Source organism: Equus przewalskii, chromosome 6 (genome assembly GCF_037783145.1).
Source record: "Equus przewalskii isolate Varuska chromosome 6, EquPr2, whole genome shotgun sequence".
Classification (NCBI taxonomy): domain Eukaryota; kingdom Metazoa; phylum Chordata; class Mammalia; order Perissodactyla; family Equidae; genus Equus; species Equus przewalskii.
Genome location: NC_091836.1, coordinates 98,277,264 through 98,302,694, shown reverse-complemented (window position 1 = coordinate 98,302,694; position 25,431 = coordinate 98,277,264). Strand labels below are relative to the sequence as shown.

The 25,431-nt window shown below is 46.2% G+C and overlaps 1 protein-coding gene across 8 annotated transcripts in view; it reads left to right on the top strand.

Moving 5' to 3' along the window:
* Positions 1-25,431, top strand: part of WT1 (WT1 transcription factor) — a 45,439-nt gene that overhangs the window by 10,753 nt on the left and 9,255 nt on the right. For 5 of the 8 annotated variants that reach the window (XM_070626584.1, XM_070626582.1, XM_070626590.1 and 2 more), the window contains exons 4-6: positions 5,765-5,842; positions 6,814-6,864; positions 24,162-24,258. In XM_070626584.1, coding sequence (XP_070482685.1) covers positions 5,765-5,842; positions 6,814-6,864; positions 24,162-24,258 — 226 coding nt within the window. The remainder of the gene's footprint in view (positions 1-5,764; positions 5,843-6,813; positions 6,865-24,161; positions 24,259-25,431) is intronic. The other 3 variants (XM_070626583.1, XM_070626586.1, XM_070626588.1) reach the window with 1 other exon arrangement.

Here is a 25,431-nt window from a genome sequence, read left to right as displayed (position 1 = left end):
CTACCAGCTCGCTGCTCCCCCTAAGGACACGTGTTTTCTTTCTAAAGGTGGCATCTGTCCTGGGTCTCACTAGAGGAAGGTGTTTATTCCTCACAGCTGTGAGAGAAACCCTGCTGTTTGTTAGCTTAACCACTCTTTCAATAGAGAGCACTTAGTGGACAGGGGTGGTATTTTCCCTGGTGGACATTGTGGCACCACCTGGAGCTCTCTCCCAAGGTCCTGAGGCACAGAGCAGTGTCTGTCTCAGACCCCTCCAGCTGCTGGGCGGGACACGCCGGGTGACGCTCAGTCCAGGCCCCCGAGGAAACCCAGCACAGAGACCTCCTCCCTGTGCTTCCAGACCCAGGGGCTTGCAACCACGCTGGTTTGTGCTGGCTCAGAGGCCAGGCCCAGGGAGGGCTGGACCCCGAGCTCTCTTGGGGGGTGGGAGTGGCGAAGGGCACCCTCGGAGACCTTGGTTTTCCCCTGATCTCTCCCCAGAACGGGAAGCTCGCAGGGCCTCCCCTGCTCTCTTTTCCTGAATTCTCCCTCCACAGGCCCCTCTGCCTCCTCTGCTGCTGACCTCCTTGGAGCCCCCACTTTGAAAAGGAGTTCCGTGCACTGTTTGGAAAATATTCCCGTGCACGCTGTTCTTTTAGGCATTCTAGTCTTTTCTTTGTTTTCGCTCGTTTGTTAGGTTTGCAGATCCCCCTTGAGCAACTGTGCTACCGATTTAAATGAGGGTAACTCCTTCTGCCCCTCGGCAGGTAGAACTGCTCCACTGTGGGAAGCAGTAATTAGTCATTTGGATATTTTAAATTGAGTGTTGATGACTCACAGATGGTGAAGTTGACAGTGGAGCCTGTTACAGGAGATTGTGAGAGAAGCTCCTGAGCAGCCGTAGAGCTTCTGGGAATCTGGGTCAGTGGGAAGTCCTCAGTCCAACATTACAGCTGGACTTCTCCAGAGACAGCTTGTGCCCGGGGAAATACAGTCATAATTCGTAGTGCCTTTTTCGCTTGTGTGTCCATGTACACTTTACACTGCATAAGAGTGTCACTTAAGACGACACTGGTAGTTGTTTCCCGCGTCGTAGGCATGAAGACAAAAAGTCTGAAATGGTTTCCAGGGTGTGGGCACTGTTATCAAAGCCAACGGCCTGAATTGGACTTGTCTCCAGGGAAGGGGGAAAATCTGGTTTCAAATATTCCTGCAACTTTTTGCTGACCAAGTGTTTATTAATAGAAGTTGAATCCCCAGTGGGTTTTTCTTTGGTGAGCTTGAGAGAAATTACAATACCAAGAGATTGACTGTAAAATAATTATTCACCGTGGCCTGCTGGGCAGAGATTTCTCAACAGGCAGCCTCCTCGGCGCCTCAGAGGGAAGAAGGCAGGAAGAGGGCTGTGGAGTCTGGCTGCAGCCTCTGTGCAGGAGCCTCGGTTATCAGGTGGAGGTAAACCCACAGAGGCCTCCCTGTCGGTGTGGGCAGGGCTACTGCAGCAAAAGCTGGAAGCAGCTTGGGTTCTGATCGTGGATGCATTGTCTCGCCTTTTTCTTGTTTGGCTGTTTTTTTATCCCGTGGGGCAATTCTTTTCTTCCACCAAGATGCTCCTTTGCCGGCTGGCACCATCTGGCAGAGGGAACTCCAGGCTCGACCAGGTTTGAGGGTTCCATTCTGCTGGTGACATGAACTTCTCTACCTTGTTCTGCTGAATACAGTAAACGGACTTAAAGATGAAACGTACTTGAACTACAGATGCATTTGAGAGTGGAGGAGTTCTAGTCCAGATAATAGCCGAGGCTTTTTCTTCCTTTCTTTTTGTGTGGAGGTCGGGAACTCGGTAATACTGCAGTCCTGGCCAAAACAAACTCTATATGATCTACTACTGGTTTCCTTTAAAGTTCCCCTTTTTGCAAGGACTGACTTCCTTTTATTTTACTCCAACTTGCATTAATCCCGGTTAAAGAAGTTTCTTTCCTTTCTCCCTTGCCTCCACTTCAAACATTTCTTACATAGGAAACAAGTGACTTCTTTTTTAAAGATTTACTTAGAAAAATATAAAGGACACCATGAGTTTTGGAAAGTATTTTGACAGCCTGCGATTTCAGAGTTCACTTCCGAGCAGACAGAGTTAGATGGGAGCTGAACTGCCTACGTGACGGCTGTGGTCACTCTGAGCCAAGCCACCTGCTTATCTGATCTCCCCTGGGAATGAGGTGATCGACACCTACAGCGCTTGTTTGATAACTACATGCTTTGTTTGTCAGAGGCCGTATATCCTTTGACCAGTGCTGCCTCTTTCCGTGGGTTTCATGATGAGAGCTGAGTGTTGACCGATTGCCCAAAGAGATCAGATCCTGAGCATGCTGGGGCCCAGTATTTTTAGCTCATGCTCACATTTTGTCCCCTCCTCAGCAGGAGTTATCGTCATTGCTGTCATTGACTTCCAGTTGAATGGTTGTGCCAGCCAAGCCGACTCTCGGAGCCACCGAGGAGCTCCAGACAGCAGAAGGCAGGATGTGTTCAAAACTGTGCTCTGACCCTATCACTGGACTCAGGAAACCTGTTAGGAGCCTGGGGACTTTCTAAAAGTCCTTCTCCCTGGTGGCCCATCCCACCTTCTCTCCCTTTCTGAGGATTCTCAAGTTGAGCTACCAGGACACTAACATCAAGAAGTGGGGCTCCTTGGGGGTCTTAGTACCCCATTCTTAGTCAGCTGAAGAGGGTGTGTTGAGCGTCTCACATCTGGTAACTTTATGAAAACAGAGAGGTCACAGTGCTCCCTTGAGCGTGTTCTCTTTCACCCCAAGACTTGTCTGTACTGTTATTGTATTTATTATTATTATTTTTTTTTCTTTTTGAGGAAGGTTAGCCCTGAGCTAACATCTGCTGCCAATCTTCCTGTTTTTGCTGAGAAAGACTAACATCTGTACCCATCTTCCTCTACTTTATATGTGGGACACCTGCCACAGCATGGCTTGACAGGCACTGTGTAGGTCTGCACCCGGGATCAGAACTGGTGAACCCTGGGCCACTGAAACCCTGGGCCACTGAAACGGAAGGTGTAAACTTAACTGCTGCACCACTGGGCTGGTCCCTTATTATATTATTATTACTGTCACATTTAGATAATGGCAGTGAGAGGATAAGGCTCAGAGGCCTAGTCAGCCAGGGTGTCCCTTAGGGTGGGGTGGGATAGGAGGGGGCATCAGACAAGCCAGCACCAGGCACCCCCCTGAGCCCCGTCTTCTCTGATGAGTGGGCATCATAATTACACCTGCCTCACCAGGTGTGAGTAGTGGGGATGTGTGAAAGTACTGTGCAGAATTTGATCGATTAGAAAAAGTTAAAATACAGGATGCGTGTGATCCTCAAAGAGCCTATATTGGAGCTTGACATCCCTGGAAAGCTAGACGACTGAGATTGATAGCTCCATCTGGCAGGTGAGGGAACCAAGGTGCAGAGACTGGCCCGATCTGCTCAGGTCTGAGGCTCACAGAGTGCTGTCCAGTGGACATGCAGCACATGCTGTGTCTGTGGTTTGAAGTTCGCTAGTAGCCACATTAAAAAAAGAAACCGTGAAAATTAATTTCTAAAATATGCTATTTAACGCAATATGGCCAAAATCTTATTCCAACATGTGGTACCAGCCGTCCTTTGAGCTCAGTACTGCGCATCTGACTGGTGGCCGCCATGCAGGGCGGTACAGTACGGGGTGCTGACTGAGCCCTCCCTCGGAGGATGAGCAGCAGGACACAGACGCTGTGTGGGAGAGAGCTCGTTTTCTAGGGGCTGAGAAATGCCCTTAGAAATACCTTCTCTTTGGGTGCTTCCTCATGGAGACCCTTAGGAGTCTGCAGGCTGCTCTTTGTGAGAAATGCCTGTGTCGTAAAGCGAGGTGCGTGTAAGCCTGCGGCCCTCTTCAAAATCATGGTTTGTGCACTCTTACGCAGGAGTGAAATAATTCCAGAAAGATCCCACATCCCGATGGGGCCGAGGAAAACTGTCAGCTGGGACTGAGTGATCTTAGTTGGTGAACAAGTTTTTAAAAATTAGTGACAGAAATACAGAGCTGTCTGGGGAATACAATACCCATTGGCTGAGATTAATGGCAAGATTAATAAATGGACTGCTTGATGAAAAGGCAGGAGAGAACAAAAACCAGTGGAGATTGTGGAGGAGGCCGCTTATTAATGAACTGTCAGCCCAAAGAAAGTTCAAGAAGCTCTCTTGTGCTAAATGCAGCAGGCTGGCACTTCTAATAAAAATCGGGGTCCTTCAGGAATTAATTACACCAGTCTTACAGCAGGAATCTGTGGAATTGCGAAACGTGGTGGCACAGACCAGCACGGCCGCTGCTGCAAGCGGGGAAGCTGCAGGGGAAACTCATCATTTTTTTCATTGATATGCAGGATATTGTAGTCGCATTGTAGCCAGGCAGACGCGGGGTGAATGATGGGGTCCAGACGTACACTGACTAATGAAGCTGCACATACTTGGAGTTTGAAGTCACTTCACATTTCACATGTAGAAATCCCTCCTGGAATCTGATTTCCCCTTATCCCAGGCACCCACGGCTGAGGAATTCCACATAACTTTCAGAGTGATGATGCGAGAGGCAGATGGACTCCGCCACAACTTAACAAGTGTGCCGAGAGAACCAGCATTCATTTATTCCAAGTTGCTGTCGTTTTCCTCACCCGCCACAAGTTCCCAGTTTGGTTGACCTGACATACCTTCTCTTAATTAAAATTTGGCGTTGCCTCTGCCAGATGAAGCAACCCAAAGGAATGCCGTGGCAAGACAGAGGTTGTCCAGGGTTTTTGATCTGATGTCGAGAATCAGCTATCGGAAGCGTCTTACTTCCACTCCTGCCTGCCAGGACAGTGGAGTGCAAGTTATCTTCTGTGATGTGTTCAGACCAAGGGTTCCCAGACAAACCATCCATTCTTGGGTCTCAGATTTCATAATGAATCCTTTCAGTTCAGGAATAAATTTATTCCTAGGAGAGCTTGGTAATTCAGGACACTTCTGGCTATTGATTATGTGCTAGTTTTCCAGGAATGAGGGAGAAATAAAGGGGCAAGAAGAGCAGTGTGGTTGGTGTACCTCGTGGTGTATTTTCTCCTTTGGGGTGTGAATGGAGGTGACCAGCCAGGATTTTCCCCCACAGAACTTTATGGAACTGAGATTGGGGCTTTTTAAAAATTGTGTTTGACTTGTGCCAGGAGGACAGACTGCGGAGAGAGCATTCCTCCAGTTGCTCAGTCTCCCGTCCTCTTCCTGCTGCTTGTCACGCCTTGAGGATTGGGCTCCATTGCCCCATCACTCTGACTTTTCAGGCCCTCATAATCCATGTGATACTTCTGCTTTTGGTTAAAACAACTTAATGGTCTTTTCAGGAATAATTAACCTGCTGTCTTTTACCTCCAGCTCCACGCCTTTAACTTTCCTGTCAAGTGACTGGCCTGGCGGAGGCTACTCCCTTCAGCCTCTCCCCTCAGAGGTTTAGTTCTCCTTTAGAAACTGCAGGGTTTGCCACACTGAGGGTTTTTAAAGGCTTCTGAGTTCCTCTCAATCCTTCCCGCTGTGTGTGAAGTGAGTAACTGTGCTGGGATCAGTGGGATAAAATGAAAATCACCTCAGACCTGGGCGTTCCGTCATTCTGGAAACTTGGAGGCCACTGTTGTAAGGAGAGGTTAAAACTCCATTGCTCTTTGAAGAAACAATTGCATATTTTTTTGTAGTTGTGTGTTTCTAACTCTGGATGTTTTTCTAACAGTGACAATTTATACCAAATGACCTCCCAGCTCGAGTGCATGACCTGGAATCAGATGAACTTGGGAGCCACATTGAAGGGGTAAGGTCTTCTCTATTCCATTGCCCGTAAACAGTAATGTACACCTGTCTGAACTGCTTTCTAGGTGCTTGTAACTTAGGAAGAGAGTGCAGTTTTAGAAGACTGGGCATGGCTCTCTGTAGAATTAACACACTTTCTTCCCTCCCCAGCTGGTGGGTTGTGTTCAGTGTTAAATTTCCAGGAATATAAATCGAGATGTTTGGTCTGGAACAAGGACTGCTGGAGGGCTCTTCACAGTTGTGTCCATTCAACCACCTCAGTGCTTGTTTTGCTAGTGGTATCACAGACGTGACCCATTACACCGTCTTATCAAGAAGTGCTTTCAGTTTACAACGTCCAGCATCCAAGTTCGTAATGAACAGTAGTGGTTTGGACAGTGCAGTCGCATGTGCTCACACCTGGGTACCCCATGGGTTTTCTTTGCCCCTGATGGATGGCCACAGTTGGGAGCATGCAGCATAGGCAGGGGCAGCTCCTTGCACCTGAAAGTGAGTAAAGGAAAGCAGGTGGGACTTGCTTTCAACAGAACAAAAGCTCACTTTCAGTTTTCCAGTAAGTATGAGTGGAGGGCAGTAGGATCTGACACTCAGAAAGTCCCTGTGCTGTGTCAGGTGCTCTTCTAGGCCATCTCATCGAATCTTCCTAAAGGCATTATGAGGCCTGGTATTGTTGCCCTGTTCTGTCAACCTCAGAGAGTTAAGTAACTTCTCCAGTTCACATCGTATTAAGTGGTGGAGCTGGGATTCCAAGCCTAGATCTGGTTCCAAAGCACAAGCTCTTTCCAGCCTCCCTGTGGTGCCTCCCCCGCTATTAGCCCCATGGGGTCAGGGACTTAGTTCAGCACTCTTGGCTAGACAGCTGGTTTCATGTCTCTGTGTACTTAGTGGCCTCTCACTGGATTCTGGGATCAGGGGGCTTGCTAGCGCCATGCATGCTCCACTCCCCATTCCCCACCTCTCCTTCTCTTCTAGAGTTGCTGCTGGGAGCTCCAGCTCAGTGAAATGGACAGAAGGGCAGAGCAAGTGAGTGGACAGTGCGATGATGGCAAAGCAAATGACGTAGGCCTTTGGACGGGCGCCTGGGTGGTGCGGGAGTTAGAACTGACAGTGGTAATCAGGGTCGCAGCTGGCGAAGGGGCGGGAGGAGCGAGTCAGTCCCTTTCTCTTTGCCTCTCATTTGTCCCAGATGCCCTGTGGGCAGAGAGGAGGTGGGGACGTTTCTCGTCAGCATACACCTGGGAGACGGTTTTGAAAAGGATGCAGTAGGAACCCTCTCAGATGTTTCACGGAGTAGATGTTTCACATAGCAGATTTGTGGTTTTACACGTAATCCTTTTAGATCAGTCAGATATTTTGGACATACTTAACTTGCTTTTTCTCTATTTACCTTTAAATCTCTCAGGGAGAACTTAATTCTTAGCCCAAGTCCAGGGCCAGACTTGTTTTCATTCCCAAACTTCTGTGCCTCCAGCCCGGAGTCTGCACTCGGGGTGTAAACTCCAGCCTCCCTCTCTCACCCTCTGTCTGTCGTCGGTCAGTCCTGGCTTCTGGGTGATCATCCTTCAGTGATCAGTAGAGTCACCATCAGAGCCCCCTCTCCCCCCCACCCCCCAACTTCTCTGCTACTGTATCCGCATCCCCACCTCTTCTCTCTAGACCTGGAAGTAAAAGGCCTCCTGTTGATTTGAATTTTTTCTCTCCCCTCTTCCATCCAAGGGGCTGTGACCATTTCAGTGTTGTCTTCTGCCCACCTCCACTTGTCTTCTGTTTCTTGGCTTCTGGGTCCCACCCTATCTCTCTGTCTCTCCTCCTTCTCTCCTGTCTCCTGTACTCAGAATTCAGTAGCTCTCCCCAAACCAAATGCCAAGAATGGACAGAACTTGATTGTGAACTAAGCCGCAAGCTTCACTTTTACAGTTTCTTCATGCTGGAATACAGCGTTGGCTTGTTTGCTTACTTACAGAAATTATAGATAAGCAGTCTTGGCACATGTTTGAATCTGGGTCTTTCCATAGTTGAGATAAGTTTGATACCTTTTAAGGTCTTTAAACATGTGGGATTAGTCACTTGCTGGGGAATCAGAAGCTGTATTGTAAGGATGAAGCACAAAGTGTGAATCATTTGTTTTTTTCAATCCTGTATAAGAAAAAAACTAGAAGAGTTTTTACTGGTCTGGTGCTTTCATTTTGGAAAAGAATTCCTGAAGTCAAATGTATTTCTTCAATACTTTATTCAGAGAGCTGTATAAAAAGGATCAAATGGCCCCAACAGGTAGTCTTACAGAGGAGCAGCTCTTTGGAGAGTAAAAACTTCCTCTTGTGTAACTTGCTGACATCTCCCCTCACGTTGTGGAGTTTTTCTTCTGGCAGGCGTTGTGAGTCAGCTAATGTCTGCTTCCATTTGTGAATTGAACGTTCGTCTGAGGGTGGAGGTTAGCATTACTGGGCCCTGTGTTGGGGGCTTTATATACGCTTCCTCTTGATTTCACAATAGTCCTGGGATACTGTGGTCACCTTTGTCGTCCAGGTGAGGAGGCCAGAGAGCTCACACCACTAACGAAGTTCATACAGCGATTAAGTGGCAGGGCCATGCTGGAACCCACTTCTGTCTGACTCCAGGATCTGGGCTCCAGATTAGAGGTTCTTAAACTTTTTAGACTGTGACCATAATTAGAAATACCTTTGACACTGAGATCCAATATACACACATGCGTGCACAGGCACACCCCACAAATTTTCACAAACAGTACTTACCCTTACTACGTGCTGTGCATGTTCATGCTTTCTGTTTTATTCCATAATTTTTAAAGTGCTGGTTGTTTATATGTAGATTGATTTTACAGCCCACTGATGTGTCATGACCCAAGGTTCGCCTCTCTTTCAGCTCTTAAGAATAGCGACTCCTTAGATCCTCCTCCAAGGCCGTGAACAGCCTCGAGTTGGGTTCAGTCGGATCTGATATTCCAGTAGAAAGTTTGCCTTTTCCCCAGGGGGACATAATCTGGGGAAAATAATCATTATTCTCTATTATACTGAGTTTACTTTCTTTTGCCATGTTATAAAAACACTGTTAATATGGACAATACATTTGAGAAAAGATATTTGATGAAGAAAGATGAAGAGAAATAGCCATCTTTTGCTTTAATCCACAACTAGTGTGTTGACATTATTTGAAATCAGTGGTAAGAACAATCATGGCGACAGAGTAGATCTATAACAGGAAAACTGAGGTTTGACTCATGTTTTGGAGGAAAAAAGATATAGTTCCCATGCCACACCTAAAACTGAGGCATTATCAATTTTTTATGAAAAGATCATATACCTTGGAATAACCCCCACTAAATATTTGTTCATGTCTTCTTTCCTTGAAAGTGTTTCTTTTACAAAAAGAATAGGCATGTTTCCTTGGGTCCTAAGCAGGTCCACCGAAACATCTCTCACTGGACGTGAGGGAGCAGCAGTGGGTGGGGACGGGGTTCTGGGGAGAACGTGGACCAGATGAGATGAGAAGATGACACAATGAGGAGGAGGGGCACTCTGATTTCTCTTGTCTCCTTCCACCTCCACTCATTTTCTCATCTCTGTGTGCCCATTGGGATCAGAACTACTTTCATGACCTCAAACGGGAGAATATCCTATTTCGATTTAAGTCAGAAAGAAGGTACTTTATGGAACCACTTTCTTAACTCTGACTTTTTTCCTCACCCACACACAAATGAAATTAGATTTTTTTAAGTGGGTCACAGGAAAAAAAGATTGCCAGAACTCTTTGTAAGCATTAGTCCACCTTTATGTATAATTCTGTTAACGGTGCCTTGCGTTGTCTGTTTTTTATTTCTTTAAAAACGTTTTCTCTGCATTCTTAATGGCTGCTGATTTTCTAAGGCTGCTCACAAACCTTGGCGACTCTGTTAGCCTCTGTTTTGTCTCTTCTGAAGAAAATATCCTGCAAAATGGAGAAACACATCAACCTTGACTGTGGTCCAAGTTACTAAAACAAGGAAGAAGCTATTCTCTGGAGACTCGGGCAGGGGAGTGGGAAATGGAACACAATAGAAATGCAAAGGAGTGCTCAGCAAAATGAATGTCCCTTTGCTGGTCCAAGAAGTCTACAGACTGTTGGGAACACACAGTGTTTGACCTGTGGATGCTTGAAAGGAAAAACGAAAGACTCACGATGAGTGATGTATAGTGAAAACAAAGCTGCGAGTTTTGGTAGGGCCAAGGCTGTCGAATCTGGAGAAAATTCCCACTAGACATGGTCTCATCCCTGAGAGCCTGTGCCAAGAGAGATAGCGGTCCTCTCTGGCCGGAAGATCCAACACACAGCCCGGCACCTTCCCTCTCCAGCTCGTGAGCATAAGGTCCTTGTCCAAGAGATTTACTTCTTGAAAATAGATAGCTTGCTTGTAAGTGGCTCCTGGAGCTTGAGATGCTGAAGCAAAGGTGGGGAAGCAGCTCCTGGAACATCAGCTTTCCTGAGTGACTCCTTCTCCACACCCTGCAAAAAGTTGTTAATTTCTCCTTTCAAATGGTGACCTTGATGCCTTGGGAGCCCCTTTGTCTTGCACCCGACTCCACGAGGGTCTGGTGGCCTTGCTGCACAACAAAGCATGGGACTCCTGGGCTGTGTTGCCTGTGCCTCCAAGAGTGGATGAGTTGGGGCTGCTCCTTCCCTCCTGCCCGACCCGTCCACATTTCCCACCCTTTCTCTCTGAGCACGTATTCAGTTAATGTATGTGATTTTTTTATTATGTCAGGAATGTGTATGAATTATGGAGCACTTAGAAAATATGACTGTGTCAGGAAGGAAATTAACACCCTCAGAGCCCTGAACAGTGCGCACACTTCCAGACCTTTCTCTGTGTCCATGCACATTTGTGTCACTTTCTGCCTTATGACAAACCATCGGTTTCCACGTAGATCTATGTCAGCAAATACATATCTGTAGCTGTAGCAAAGGTCTGTGTTTTGACCTTTATGAGAGCCTTGACTTTTGGAAAATATTCTCAACATCTTAAAAAATCTTCACTTAAAAAATATGTCAGGCATATCATTTCCACACTATGTTTCTAACTATTTTATTTTAAAGCAAGGAATGGTCTTCATTGCATAAAGGTGAGGAGAAGACAGGTTTGTTTAGATCAGGAGAAGAAAGAAGCCAAGCAGGAAGGATAGTGGAGGGAAGATGGTGGTGAAGGGGCCAAGCTGAAAATGAGCATGGGGGTGAAGTGGGGCGGGGGGCTCCAGTCTGTTGATGAAGGGGTGTGTGCACGTGCATGCCTGCATCTTGAGGGGAAAGGGCATAGCAGAGGAGTGGAGGATGTCTTTCATGACCTAAGGGAATATTTTGGACCTCTCATGTCTATGCTCCCATCTTGGGCCCTTCTGAGACCCCTACTTATCAATTATCTTTCTCCCTGTCATCTACCCAAGAGAAAATCACAACCTCTAGCTAGGAAAACATTGATATTGAAGCTACACTAGTAAAAGGTCATCCTAATAAATGTGTCTCTGAAATGAGGGCTCCTGCATATTTTAGTAGGCTTTTTTCCTACTAAAAGTAAACAAGTTCATTTATTCTAGCTTTATTTCTGACTCTCCACTTTAAAAGCAAAGCCACAGATGTAGTGTTCCTAAGGCTAAGATGGGGACTTTATAAAAAATGAAAACAACTTTTTTCCGCCTTGATTATAAAAGTAGCACAGGCTTATTATTAAAAAAAAATGCAGACAGTACCAAAACATTAGAGAGGAGGAAAAAAGTCATCTGTTATCTCCTCGCCCAGAGATAACTATTTTTTAAACATATTCCAGTGTATTTGTATCTGCAGAGAAAAAATTTTGGAAACACTTATTGAACTGTTAGCTGTAGTTGCCTCTGGAAAGATTGGAAGGAAAGGCAAAAGTCCCATAGAGCCGCGTTTAAGAATCAGGGGAGCAGAGAGCCTGGAGACCTCGTGTGAAGACAGCACTTCATGGAACTTTCCTGCGAAAGAGCAAAGAAACGGGATTCTGGTTCAGTAGGGATAGAGGGTGAGAAGGTGGTGTTTTTATTGCTTTGCTTTCCTTTATTTATTTATTTTTAGATAGAAGTACCTGCGTGTTTGTTTGCTGATGAGAATGATCAAGAAGAGGAAAACTGTTGATGACGGGAGGACAAAGAATTGTTGGAACGATGTCCTTGAGAGCAGAGGCTCCCTGTGCAAGCGGGCTGGTTAGCTGGGAGCTGGGGCAGTTCGTCTAGTAGCAGCGCTGATTTACAGAGTGCTTGGTTTGTAATGGTGTTAACCCTTTGCTTGTCCAATGCTCTGCAAATATTTTCTCTGGTTTGTATTTCAGCTCTGTTACTGGTGGTTTTTTTTCTTTCAGAGATTTTTATTTTTATAGTAAAAATGATCAGATTTTGTTTTATAGTTTAAAGTTTTTGGCTTTTGTATCATGCCTAAAATGATTTTTCACATCCCAACATTTTTAAAAATTTACTTATTTATTGGTACATTTTTAAATTTGCTTTTTACATTTAAACATTTAATTCATCCTGAATTTATTTGGCAGTTGGATTCCACCTTGATTTGTTTCTAGATGACCAGCCAGTATTCCCGAACCATTTTGAATAATCCACCCTTTCCTCATTAATTTCAGATACTACCTTCATCAATCCTTGGATCCTATCAGATTTCTTGGATCCATTTCTAGACTCTTGATTCTCTTCTTTTGATCAGTCTGACTCTTTCTGCCAAGTATCAGACTGTTTTCTTTGCTATAATTTTGTAGTCTGTTTAAATATCTGAAAGGAAAGATCCCTCACATTGGACTTCTTTTTCAAACTATTTCTGCCTGTTATCTCTTGTTTATTCTTCAAGATGAACTTTAAATTCCTTTTGTTAATTTCAAAGAAAGTCTTTGTCAATGTTGGTTCTTTAGTTGTGACAAATGCACGACACTAATGTGAGGTGTTAGTAATAGGGGAGACTGGGTGTGGGGTGTATGAGAACTGTGTATTATCTTGGAAATTTTTCTGTAAATCTAAAAACATTCTAAAATAACAAGTTTACTTTTTAAAAGTGTTAATTGGGAGTTTGAATGGATTATATCATGTTTAAAAATTGATTTGGAGGAAGATTGACTTTTGAAAAAATTTTAATCCTTTCTTTAAGAACATGGCATTTCTCAGACTGTTTCAAGTTTTGTTCTATGTCAGATGTTCCTATTTAGAATTTCCTCCTTTTCCAGATTTTTAACAGTGATGCCTCTGGCCTCAAAACCTCTTTACAGTGAGTGTGATTCCTGTGGATGCGTGGCAAGGTTTTCCTCTATTTCTTCACCTTGAATTACTTTGTTGTGTTACTCACGTCAGTTTGGAGGGTGGGGTCCATGGAAGAGATGATTACACACACATCCCTCATACCTTCAAGCCTCCATTTCAACTGGAGAAGCAGGAGAAATCTTAGTCTTAAGAGCTCTGTACTTGATCCTGGGGTTTTAGGGAGGACATTTTTTTTTCTGTAATTTTATGTAATGACTTGTTCATGTAATTGAGTAAACTTTTTCAGATTCACTGGTGTGTGAGCAAGCTGGGTGGGAGCCTTTGGGAATACAAGCTGAAAAGATCCTGTTCTATCTTTCCTGTATGAAATGCAGGGTTTGTCTAACACGTGGATTTAGGATACCCATTCTTGGAGTGGAGCCAGCAGCAGTCTCTGGCCATAGAGCCAAAGCGTTGAGCACATAGAGCCCAATGAGTTGAGATGAAATTGGGGTTCCGATGAACTGGCGCCTCAATACTGGACTCATGTAAGGGGAGAGCCAGATATTTCTTGTGATCTGATGAGATGGTCTGTGAGATGTGAATTCCTGTGTCTGTATGTGTTGAAGTAGGAAGGAAAGTCCTGCCTAAAAACGTTCTTCTGAGGAGTAGGGGCCAGTAAACACTGTGGTTTTTTGAACCATGTTCTCCCCAGACTGTTGTGGGAAACTGGATGTGAAATATCTCTTAGCTCTGCTCGGAGTGTGAAATAAAAGGAAAAAGGTCAGTTGGAGAGGTTGTGTACCATTTCAGGTGGTGAGGAAAGCTTGGTGGTTCATCAGGGCTGATTTATACAAGTGTTGCTGGCAGGCTGTTAACCTCTCAGCCTGTGTCCCTATTAAAGAGTGGCCAACGGCTAGGCTGCATGGGAAGTGAAGACACATGAGCTGTGACTGTAAAGAAACTTAAAAATAGGAATACAAACAAGGTTTTATTAATAATAGCATGGTTGGAACAAGTGGGCATCTTCCAAAAGGCAGAACTTTGAATGGACCAGTGTTCATTTACAGGTATCTCGTTTAGATATATTTGCTGAAAAATAAGCCCAATTAACTTTAAATAACTGTCAGATTATGTATTAATTGGGACCTTTTCTATAGCAGGTGGCAGAACCCCAGTTGTAACTGGCAGCTTGTTGTGTTGCATTTGAAACTCCGTATTTGGATTCAGGAACTCAGTGTCATTAGAACTCTCCTGCCCTGTCTCTTGTCTCTGCTCCCTGGGCTGGCCGCCTTCTCAGGCAGGCTCTCTCCATTGTGGCAAAAATAGCTCCAGTTTTTGGCACCTAAGCCCACAAGGAGAATCCCTCTCTGTTGGTTCTTGAGCGAAAGACCCCGAGAAGGCGTGGATGGGCCTGGATGGGGTCACGTGGTAGAGAATGCAGTGGTCTGGCTGGCCGGGCGTTGCTCACACACTCACCCCAGGAGCCCAACGGTGGGATTAGAGGGGCAGAGCAAGAGACGCTCAACAGAAAGTTTAGCACACTGAGTCCGTGCAGTAGGGTGAGCCCTCTCCCCCCAGATGTGAGGTGGAGCTGGACGGACCTGGATGAAAATGATCGCAGGCTGCAGTAGGGGGAAGCCTGCTTTCTGATGCTTGTGGGAAAAGTGTTCATTAGAAAGTACAATAGCTAGGATCCCTACCATAATGCAATTTTTAGTTAAAAGTGACACAAAATATATTGTGTTTCTGTTAAAAGTCAAAATGCATTTTTCTCTTGAGGTCTGAACTGAAATGAAACACCTGAAGGTAGGAAGAAGGTAAATTTTTCATGTAAAAAAATAAGTGATTCTTTTCCGTAGACTACTTCTGAGGAAATTTTATACCTATGAATTGTCAGATGACAGGAGTGACTTCTGTTTTTTTAAAACTCAATCGAATTTAACTTGGTTGTTTTACTTTTAGGTTCTGCTTTCTGTGCTGGATTAGTAAAAGAAATTGCATCGTCCACTCTTTCTCTTTATATTCTCAGGAGCAGAATAATCCTTTGGTTTTTAATATATCCACTGACCTATTATATTCCTACTAGAAAAGATGAAATTGCACAAAGCAAAGAGAATGGCTAGGTGGCATTGCTGATACTGTTCATGTAGAATTTTGAGTATTGTCCTTAGCTCACACATGCTGGCCAAGAATGGAGCAGTGTTCACGCTGAGCTAGAGGTGGCTGTGCTAGGCTGCCACCAGCTCTGAACATGTGCAAAAAGCTCATCTAGCATCCATTCATGTCCCCAGGTCAGATGCTGTAAGTGGATGTGAGAGTGAGTTTTGAAATTGGTTAGAGAGAAATTCGCTTTTCATTCAGTAAATCTTTGAACCTGAGCATTCTGCAGTGACCACTGGGGCTTCCTAGGAGAAGTTCCTGGTTCTTTTGGTCCTAAATCCTCTAGGACTGATTAGTTCAAGTCTGACTCTCGCTCGTCCTCATGCATCGTGGGCATTTGTGCAGAGGCTTGTTGTCCTGTGGGTTTTGTTTTATTTTGTTGGTGTCCTCTTGTCTCTTTTATCCTGTAAGTGCCCTTGCCTTCCCCACCCCTCTCTGGGTCTCGAGCTGCTGGTTTGTTGGAGAGAGCAGGTCAGGTGGCTGGTCCAGTTTCTCACAATCTGAATTTGGCAGATTGCTTCCTCTGATCTTATGGCTTTGGGCCCCATACCCTGTATTTCCTATAAAGAGGTAGTTCAATAGATCTGGAGGCTTGATTAGAATAACCGAGTGGTGGTGGTGTGTTTTGAAGGAAGCATACTTTCTGAACATGGTTTTCTTGCTCTTTGCCCTCAAAAGTGGCACACTAGACAGAGGTGAGCAGCAAAGTGTATTTTCAACACCAGAATGAACCAGGCACTTAAGTTTCTCGCATGTGAGCCTGAGTGTCAAGGATGGAGAGAGAAGAGTGGCTGATGGGTAAATTCCCTTTTCTGGATAGTTGATGTTTTCCCAGTGCTTCCCCTCAATCTCATCAGCTTTGCAGAGATCAGAAGACAGGTGAGGGTGGGGGACGCCCCTGGGCAGGGACTGGAGGTGGCCGAGAGAATTCACAGGCCAAGGTTGCCCCTTTCTGAATATTCATATCAAATGCTAATCTCTTTCAAGGTTCTTCTTTTTCCTCTTTTTTTCTTCTGTTGATAAGGGATTTCAGGGCGGCTCTGGTTTTCCTCATCTGTAAAACCTCAATTCCTTTTTATTAATCTTCTCGTGCCTGTGGAATATCAAAATTAATCATTTCTCAAGAAGCTACTCAAACATTAATTTCTGGGCCAAACCTCAATGTACAAGTTTTTAGCATGAAGAGGGTTCATAATTTGTGTTATATGAGGGACATTTTTCTCTTTTTGCAAACTTTCTAAGGACATGCGTTTATGTATTTTAAAGCTGTCTAGGAAAAGCAAAATTTCTCAGGATACATTTTTATGCATTTTAAAGCTGTTTGGGAAAATGTACAGTCTATACCACTGCCAGAAATGAAGTCACACAGTGTGGGCTCTGCTTGGTTTATTTTCCCAGTTAGGTAGAAATAGCTTTTTTGTAAAAAGGTTGCTCAGTTTCAGCTGCTCTTGCGCAGAAGCAGGCTGCTTCCATCAGTCAGCCTTGGGCTTCCTTTATACTGAAGCACATGCGGCACCTCAGCATGGAAGCTCAGTTGCTGAAGAGGGAACATTTTGAAGTGGCTCCTCCTCGCTGCCTCAGTCTCTCATCCTTCCCGCTCCCAGCACGTTTTTTAAACCTTCAACCATCATACTCCTGGAGAAGAGAGCTGGGGATCATGCAAGTGTCATGATGACAGAATGAACCCAGGATGGGGTTCCACCACCAGAATATCTCCTGGTCTTGAAGAAGACGGGAGCTGACCTGGACTCAAACCCCCTCCCTGCCACTTGCCATCTGTCTGACTTTGTGCTGATAACTCCGTCTCTCCTTAAACCTCAGGATCCTTTGCTGTAAAATGGGGATAAGGCTGTTGAGTAATAGGTACCCAGCATTGTGCTTTGCTTAGTCTCCTCTGATCCTGTGACAGTCCGGTGGGGGAGGGAGGCGCTGTTTTCTCTTTTATGTGATGCTGAGTCCAGGGAGGTTGAGTCATTTGCCTAAGGTGCTATGCTTAATGTCTCCTAGGTTGTGCTAAGGATATAAAATAGGAATTTTATAGCTCTCAACCACCAGGCTTGTGGGAAGCAGAGAGGAGACAGTTTCTCTGCTTGCTGGTCATCTGCTGCCTGCACTCATGGACCTGAACGTTTGTTGGGATAGGGCCAGAGTGATGCTTAACTTGTATTCTCCATGTAATTTACCTCTTTGATTTGCAAACAAATCTGTGAAAGAGGTGATTGGGTTCGTCTTACAGATGATGAACCTCAGTCACAGAGAGGTTTAGATGACTCACCCAACCACAGAACACAGAAATGACAGAAGTAGGCCTGGAGCACAAGCTCTCAGACGCGGAAGCCGTGTTCTTTCTGACGAGTCTTTCAGATTAATCTGGAGATAAGGATCCAGATTAATTTAGCTCTTTCACAACTATCTGTAAGAAACCAAATATCCAGTTCCCTTGGTTTGGTGGGCTGAGTACTGACCCCAGCATTGTCCAAGTCCTGATCCCAGGACCTGTGAATGTCGCCTTATGTGGAAAAGGGAGTTGGCAGAGGTGATCAAGTTAAGGATCTTGAGATGGGAGATTATTCTGAATTATCTGTGTGGGCCCTAAATGTAATAAGTGTCTGTATAAGAGGAAGGAGAGGGAGATTTGACACAGAAGAATAGAAGATGAGATGAAGGAAGCACGAAGTCGGAGTGATGTTAAGAACAGACCAAGAGACGCACACGAGTCCTAGGACAGAAAAAGGCAGGGAGAGGCCCCCCTCAGCCTCCAGAAGAAAACAGCCCTGCCAGCACCTTGGCTTGAGCACAGTGAGGCTGATTTTAGACTTCTGATCTCCAGAATTGTAAGAGAATAAATCCGCGTTGTTTTAAGCATCAAATTTGTAGTGATTTGTTACCGCAGCTGTAGGAAACAGATACACTTGAATTTACTGGGCAGAAAATATGGTTTTCTGAGTATAACTCCAGTGCTTACACCGACTTTTAAGTGGGCCAGTGGAATTGGAGGTAAACAGCTGACACCTGTGGATGATGACATCTTCTGGATTTTTCTCTAGCAGCATTGGCCATTCCCGCTGTACAGGTATAGCATCCTTGCAAGCTTTGAAGAGTCTGGAAGATTCTAATATTCGATTTTCAAAGATTCAGGCACATCCCCACCTCTACTTTGTTGCCATGTGGGTGGAGACAACAGAATCAAGATGGAAGTTTCCAACCTGATGGTGATTCTATTAATTTCAATTATTTGCCAGAATTAAAACCCAGGCAATCTCACATAGAAATGCTGATTTCCAGCTTCTCTGGAGAGTGGAAAGATCTGACAGCACTGGGTTCCTGTTACTGCCAGTGCTCGGCTGGTACGGCAGAGTCCTGGCTGCCTCCTTTGGGCAGGGGGTGGGGTGGCCCTGGTGGCTATCTTGCTCTGCAGGGCCTTCATTTATTTTCCCCACTTTCTTGGCCCCTGTAGTCATATCTGAGTTTGTGACTCTGCTTTAAAGAAAAAAGAACCAAATCCATATTCTGACCAGTTTAGCAAACACATAAAATAATTGCCCGTTGGCCAATAATCTGGAAATTCGTGGAGAATAAGGGAGGTGACAGAAGATTGAGACTGTTGTCTTGGTTGAGGTAAATGTCTTAGTTTTCAACTAGGAAAAAACCAGTGGATCCTAGAAGCCACAGAGCAGTGGGATTAGCATGAGTTCTCGGGAAGCTGTTAAGCTGGATGTTCAGGAGCACGTGGGGAAGAATGGAGATCGTTAGGAAGCTGGGTGTGTTAACTATACACATGGCGGTGCTCAGGTCTGTTCTTTGCTCAGGTAGAATTACTAGTCTCATAGTAGAAGGTCACTAATTAGTGGATCTTTATTTTGAAAAGACATTTCATAGTTATCTTTGATGTCCTTATGGGAATTATGGGCTAAATACTTAAAGGAATGCTTTGTGTCTAGTTGAACAACAAAACCAAAGGAGCTGTCTTGTGTCTCCGTCAGTCTGGCCAGGTTTGCAGTGCCGTGCTCTGGTGGCAGGAACGGAGCTGTCTTGTGTCTCCGTCAGTCTGGCCAGGTTTGCAGTGCCATGCTCTGGTGGCAGGAACCGAGCTGTCTGGTGTCTCCGTCAGTCTGGCCAGGTTTGCAGTGCCGTGCTCTGGTGGCAGGAACGGAGCAGCAGTCACCTTGCTGTGAGCCTCCTTTGCCACGTCTTCCCCTGCCTGCACCAGACCCGCCAGCTCCGCTCCCCACCTGAAAGACCATAGCCGCCCTCCTTACACCTCACGGTGACCTCCCTGGTTATCTTGGCCAGGGAGTCATCAAATCCCTTTTCCCTGTAGTTCAGCTGAGTCCAGTATCTTATCTATCAGAGACAAGTTTATGAGGCAACAAAACTTGAAAACATTTTATAAATCACCACTTTTCATCCTGAGAAAGTCCAGCCTTACCCAGGCATGGCCCACATGTCTTGCTGCTGTAGGGCCAGGGTTCCTTCGCTTTCCTTCTCACTACCTGGGTTGGAAAGTGGGTGCAGCCACTGCGTGCATTTCTACCCTCTGGGAGATATGGGTTTCTCAATTGCTTGGTCTGGTGGGAGGCACAGTCTGCTCTAGAACCTGCTTTCTGGTATCAGCTCCATGAAGGATAACACCCTCGTCTCTGGGCCACGATGAATTTTTACCCCACAACTCTCCAGGGCTCTGTGATTCCTATATGTGGAAGGTGCATCTTTGGCCCTAGAAATCTCTTCATGATGCTGGTAGTTCTTGCCCTTCTTGGAAGGCTTTATGGCTCCGGACATCTCATCCTTTTTGGTTCATGCACAGTACAGTTGCTGTAACTGTTTAAGGCTGGTCTATCTTGGGGTGAAGCTTGGCTTCGCTTGACTGTCTAAGCTAGCAGCTAGGTCTTAACCATGGCTGTTGTCGCAATGGTAGCCACCATCATCCTGGGCCTTTCCCTCTCAGGTTAATTCCTGCTGATAACATGTGCCCTATTGGGCTGGACCCTGCCCAAATGACTAGATTCTCTGTGACGGCTTCCCCCAGGTTGCTCCAGAGAGACCTTCTAGAATCCCATCACTTCCTGAATATCAGAGAACAATTACATGTATTGTAAATATAATCGTTCCCAACAATGGCAGCTCTTATGAAAACACAGAAAAGGTGCTTCTCGAATGTAGAGATGACATGAAATTGAATAGGAAGCAAATGTTTTGGAAGCCAAATCAAGAGTCAAAAAGATTTCAAGAGTTGAGGATGACTTGCTAAAAGAAATAGGATGGAATTTGAAATATAAATGCATTGTCCTGACCCATAGTTTAAAAAACTGTGTCTTCAAGCTTGAGATTGGCCATAGCTACCTTAACTGCAGTTCATGCTGGGGTGGGAGTGGAGATTCTGTCTGGCTGAAGACCATGGCAGCCTGAGTGCTAAGAAGCGATGAGCTCTTCAGTATGTTACTAGTAGGACTTTGTCCAGAGGGAAGGGGAAGCCCCAAGCCCTCTGTCCAGGGATTCAGCCCTGGCAGCCTGTGGGCCTGACGCACTGTATTGTGTTTGACTAGCATGTTGACTTTGAAAAATCTGGATTCCCTTTGGGTGAGGCATATACTCTCCAGGCTCAGGCATTTATGTTACTTCTGATTCTCTGGTGTTTGTGTGTGGCCTGATGAGTGTTTGCGGATGTTCCTCCCTCCACACTCCCTTATGGCCATGCTTTTCTGGGGCACTGGAATCCATCCTGGGCCCACACTTTGAGAGGGACTTAACAAAATGAAGGGGATAAAGATGTTCTGGAGAGGAAAGCAATTAGACACCAGCTCACACTGTAATAGATGAGAGAACTGCGTCCCAGAGAGCTGTTGGGACACTGAGGGGCTATCCTGTGGGGAGGGTTAGGTTCATTCCATCCCAGGGAAGGTGATGGACTGTGAGCCTTATTCAGTCACTAAGTTAGAGGAGGCTGAGAGGAGCGAGTCAGTCTCTGTCCTCAAGGCCGTGTACCAGAGAGCAGAGGAGATACACAGAGATGGTGTGAAATAGCAATATGCACTCCGTGTTCTCCAGAAGACGAAAATGAGGAGGCCGGTTTCCGCTGGGTTTAGAATGGCCTTTCCTAGCAGTTAAAGCTCTCCCCAGATGGGATGGCTACCCGGGAAACTTGTCATGAGCCATGCTGTCCCACTGATGGGGAGGAGGTGGAGCCACTGTGCGTGGGGTCTTGGTGGGCGACATGTCTGCCTCTGGTAATCTCTGGTTCCAAGACCATGACTTGCTCTCCTTCACTGATCTAGAGAGTCATCACCATATTATATGCCCGTGGGTTGTGAGTGGTGTTCTAGGCAGACCACCCTGGGTGAGCGCTGGGTTGCAGGGTTTCCAGAGTGTGTGTGTCTTTTGGAAGCACAGAGCCAGTGCAGGGCCCGGCTGTTTTCCTTGTTCCCAGGCTTGGTGGAAGATGCTGGTGGCGTATTAGGCAGGTACAGGCTTGTTGCTGGTGGCATCTCTTGTTGGTTGGCTTGCATCTGCTGGGAGGATCATGATAGCCTCTGAGTGGTGCAGCTCCTCATTTCCTGGGACAAGCAGCCTGAGGAAAGTGTGTTTCCCATGCCCCCCACCCTCCAGGAACCCAGATAGAATCCAGAAATTAGCTGCCCAGACAAGAGAGTCCAAATTCTTCCCCTTTGATGGCAGAACTTTAAAATAATTCAGGTTTCTATTGTGTCCCTAGAGTCCCTGAGCCCTGGAAAACATGTAAGCCACATCTTGGCTCCACGTGGAAGGCTAAACCAAGCAAAGGCAGCATCTCTTCACGCCCTTGGGGGAAGATGTTCTGGTAGCGCATTCTTGTCCTGTCCTCTTCCTGCTCCCACATCGCCGTTGTCATCAACTCTCACATCCCCAGTGTCTACACGACTTAATTGTGAGGAAGGCACACATGGCTTCTTTCTCTTGGCAAACACACTCTAAGGTTCAGAAAGGCAGATGCTATCTGAATTTGGCATTTCTTCTCAGTTTTTGCATGTTTGACCCTGGTTTTGCTCTCTGGAACATTTTCCCCCAGATATGTCACAAACCACCTGAAGAATGTAGAGACAAATTGTAGTAGGTCATGGGGATGGAACTGCCACCCATCTCCCCAGACTTGCTGTCACTGCTCTATGCAAAGGAGACAGGCAGCTCGTTCTAAAAAGCTTGGAGCCAGAACTAAACGTGAAACCCCACAGCTGGTGTGGCTGCAGGGTGTGTGGATGTTTCAGTCATCCTGGCAGACACTCTGCCCTTCTGGGAATTCTCTGCTCTGGGTGAACGAGAGTTGAGCCAGCCCAGGCTTCCCCACACCTTCACAGGAGGGGGCCGATTGGCCACACTGCCCGCCTCCCACACCAGGGCCCCTGGAATCTCTAGAGTAATAGCAGAGGATGGACGTTCTCAGCCCTTGCACCTGGAAATTGTACGTGGAGGCCTTAAGAAGTGCTGGTGCCTGGGCCCTGTTCCCCAGCGGTTATTCTTCAAAGCAGCTTTATATATTTCACATGCTGTACAGTTCACCCCTCAGGGGTGTACAGTTCACTGGTTTTTAGTACAATCACAGAGTTGTACGACCATTACCACAATCTGAGGACATTATTGGCTGTCACTCTCCATTTCCCACCAACTTCCCAGCCGAGGCAACCAACCAGCAGTCTACTTTCTGTCTCTATAAATCTGCCTATTCTGCAGATTTCTTATAAATGGAGTTACATAATAGGTGGTCCTTTGTGACTGGCTGCTTTCACTCAGTGTGATGTTTTCAAGGTTTGTCCACAGTGTCATGTATCAGTACTTCATTCCTTTTTATCACCAAATAGTATTCCAGTGTATGAATATACTATGTTTTGTTTATCCAGTCATCAGCTCGTGCACATTTGGGTTGATGCCACCGTTTGGCCATTATGAATAACACTGCTAATGAGCAATGTGTACACGTGTTTGTGTGGACATACGTTTTCTTCTCTCCTGGGAATATACCTAGAAGTGGAATTTCAGGGTCATATGGTAACTTTATGTGTAACCTTTTGAGAAACTGCCAGACGTTTTCCAAAGTAGCTGCACCATTTTACAGAGGAATTTCATAGAAGCTCCCGTGGCGATTCTAGGTGTGATTCTGTGTGCTGCAGTGTGGACGAGAATCCTCACTCTGCCTCGTTTGGAAGTAAAATAACTACAGAACAGACATCAGCATTCTCACTGAAGGAGGGACTACTTTTAGAGCAGAGCATGCCCTCCCCCCAATTTGTTCTCTTCAACATCCACATCCCTCAGCTCTCCCAGTCCAAGGTTAGCCTGAGCACCTGCTAGGAGACTGGTCGGTCTAGTGTCCACCTAGGGCACAGCTTGGCTTCAAGGAATTAAGCTGATCTGGAAAACTGATCTGTAGGTTAAGCAGAGTGGGGCCACAGATGTGTAATCCCCACTTATGAGGATGTGACATCTCTTCTTGTAAGTGTCATCATTTTCCTGGTGCAATCTGATCAGAACTGAGTCATGAGGTGCTGACAAAAATCCAGGGCACTTAATGTGAAATTTGAGGCATCTGCTCATTCCTGAGATATTCGCAGCTGTCAGCCTGCCGTCTAGATGGTAGACAACTTGCTGGGGATGAAGTCCTGCCACTGGGACTTTTCCCGGCTCATCTGAGAGGCATTGACCCGGAAGGTGTGGTGCGCCTGTGAGAATCTGATCGTGGCGGGGCGCTGCGTGGTGGTGGCAGAGGATGGAGCAGCCCACCCTTCACAGCCCTGCTTCCACAGTGCCCCGTGGAGGGAGGCAAAAACCACCCCCTGTCCTGTGGGCTTTTAGGGAACGTTGCTTCCACCGCAGGTGGGCATTTCCAGATGGTGCCTGTGAACCGACGTGAGCCCGGTGTTCTCTTCCTTGTGTTTGCAGCCATGGCGCAGGGTACGAGAGCGACAGCCACACCACGCCCATCCTCTGTGGTGCCCAGTACCGGATACACACCCATGGCGTCTTCAGGGGCATTCAGGTGAGGACGTGCCTCCTTCCCCTCTCGGCAGCCCTCCCTTCCTTGCTGATGGCCATTTGGTCCTGGAAAATCTGTTCCTAATTATAGGCTCCTGTGGCAGCAGGGACCCCTTTTCTTCCCCTGGCGCAGGTAGGGCAGCCTGCCCATCTCCACAGGCCAGTGTGAACGTGCCACCTCCGGGATTCAGACCCAGGTGCTTCCTGCAGAACCCTTTCCTCCCTCACCACCTAATTAGCCTTCTCCCAGGTGGGGGCACATCTCTTCTGTTTGGGCTAATTGGGCCTGAATTAATGACCTGGACCCATGACTTGTAAGATTTGGTCTGCATTGTAAAGTGCCCAAAAGTAGTCTCTGTCTTGCTGATAATAATAGTAACAACAACAACAGCAACAATAGCAGCACCACCTGTGGCTGGACACCTGCTAGATGCCAGGCATTGTGCTAAGTTTTATAAATGGACTCTTTTTTAATAGCCTTAATTTTTAGGGTAGTTTTAGCTTTACAGAAAGTAAAGAGCCCGAATGTCCTCCCCCTTCCCCGTGCTCCCCACAGAGTCCTCTGCTTTTAGCAGCCTGCATTAGCAGGTACATCTGTTATGAATGAGGAGCCGGTACGCACACATTGTTGTACTCAAGTCTGTGGGTTACATTACGCTGCACTTGTGTTGTCAGATTTGTGTGTTTTGTTAAATGTGTAATACGTGTATCTACATTACAGTATCATACGGAAGAGAGCCATGACCTAAAGATACCCCTGCTCACTGCACCCCTGCAACCACTCACCTTCTCCCTGTCTCCATAGTTGTGCCTGGTCCGGAATGTCATGTAGTTGGAATCACACAGCATGTAGCCTTTCCAGACTGCCTTCTTTCACTTAGTAACATGCGTTTAAGGTTCTTCTGTGTCTGTGCATGGACTTCCTTTTCTTCATTTAATCCTCAGCACACCTTTATGAGGGTGGGTACTGTTAGCATCTCTGTTTTATGGATGAGGCAGCTGAAGTCCAGAGAAAACAAGTGACTTATCCAAAGTCACGTAGCTTTGAAGAGGTGGAGCGGAGACTTATAACACAAGTCCTGTCCGGCTCCAGACCCCGTGTTTAATGGCCATGTGATCAGCTTGGGGAAGGGTGAGTCTCCAAGGAGAGTAAAGAAAGTCAAGCAAAAAGGTGAAT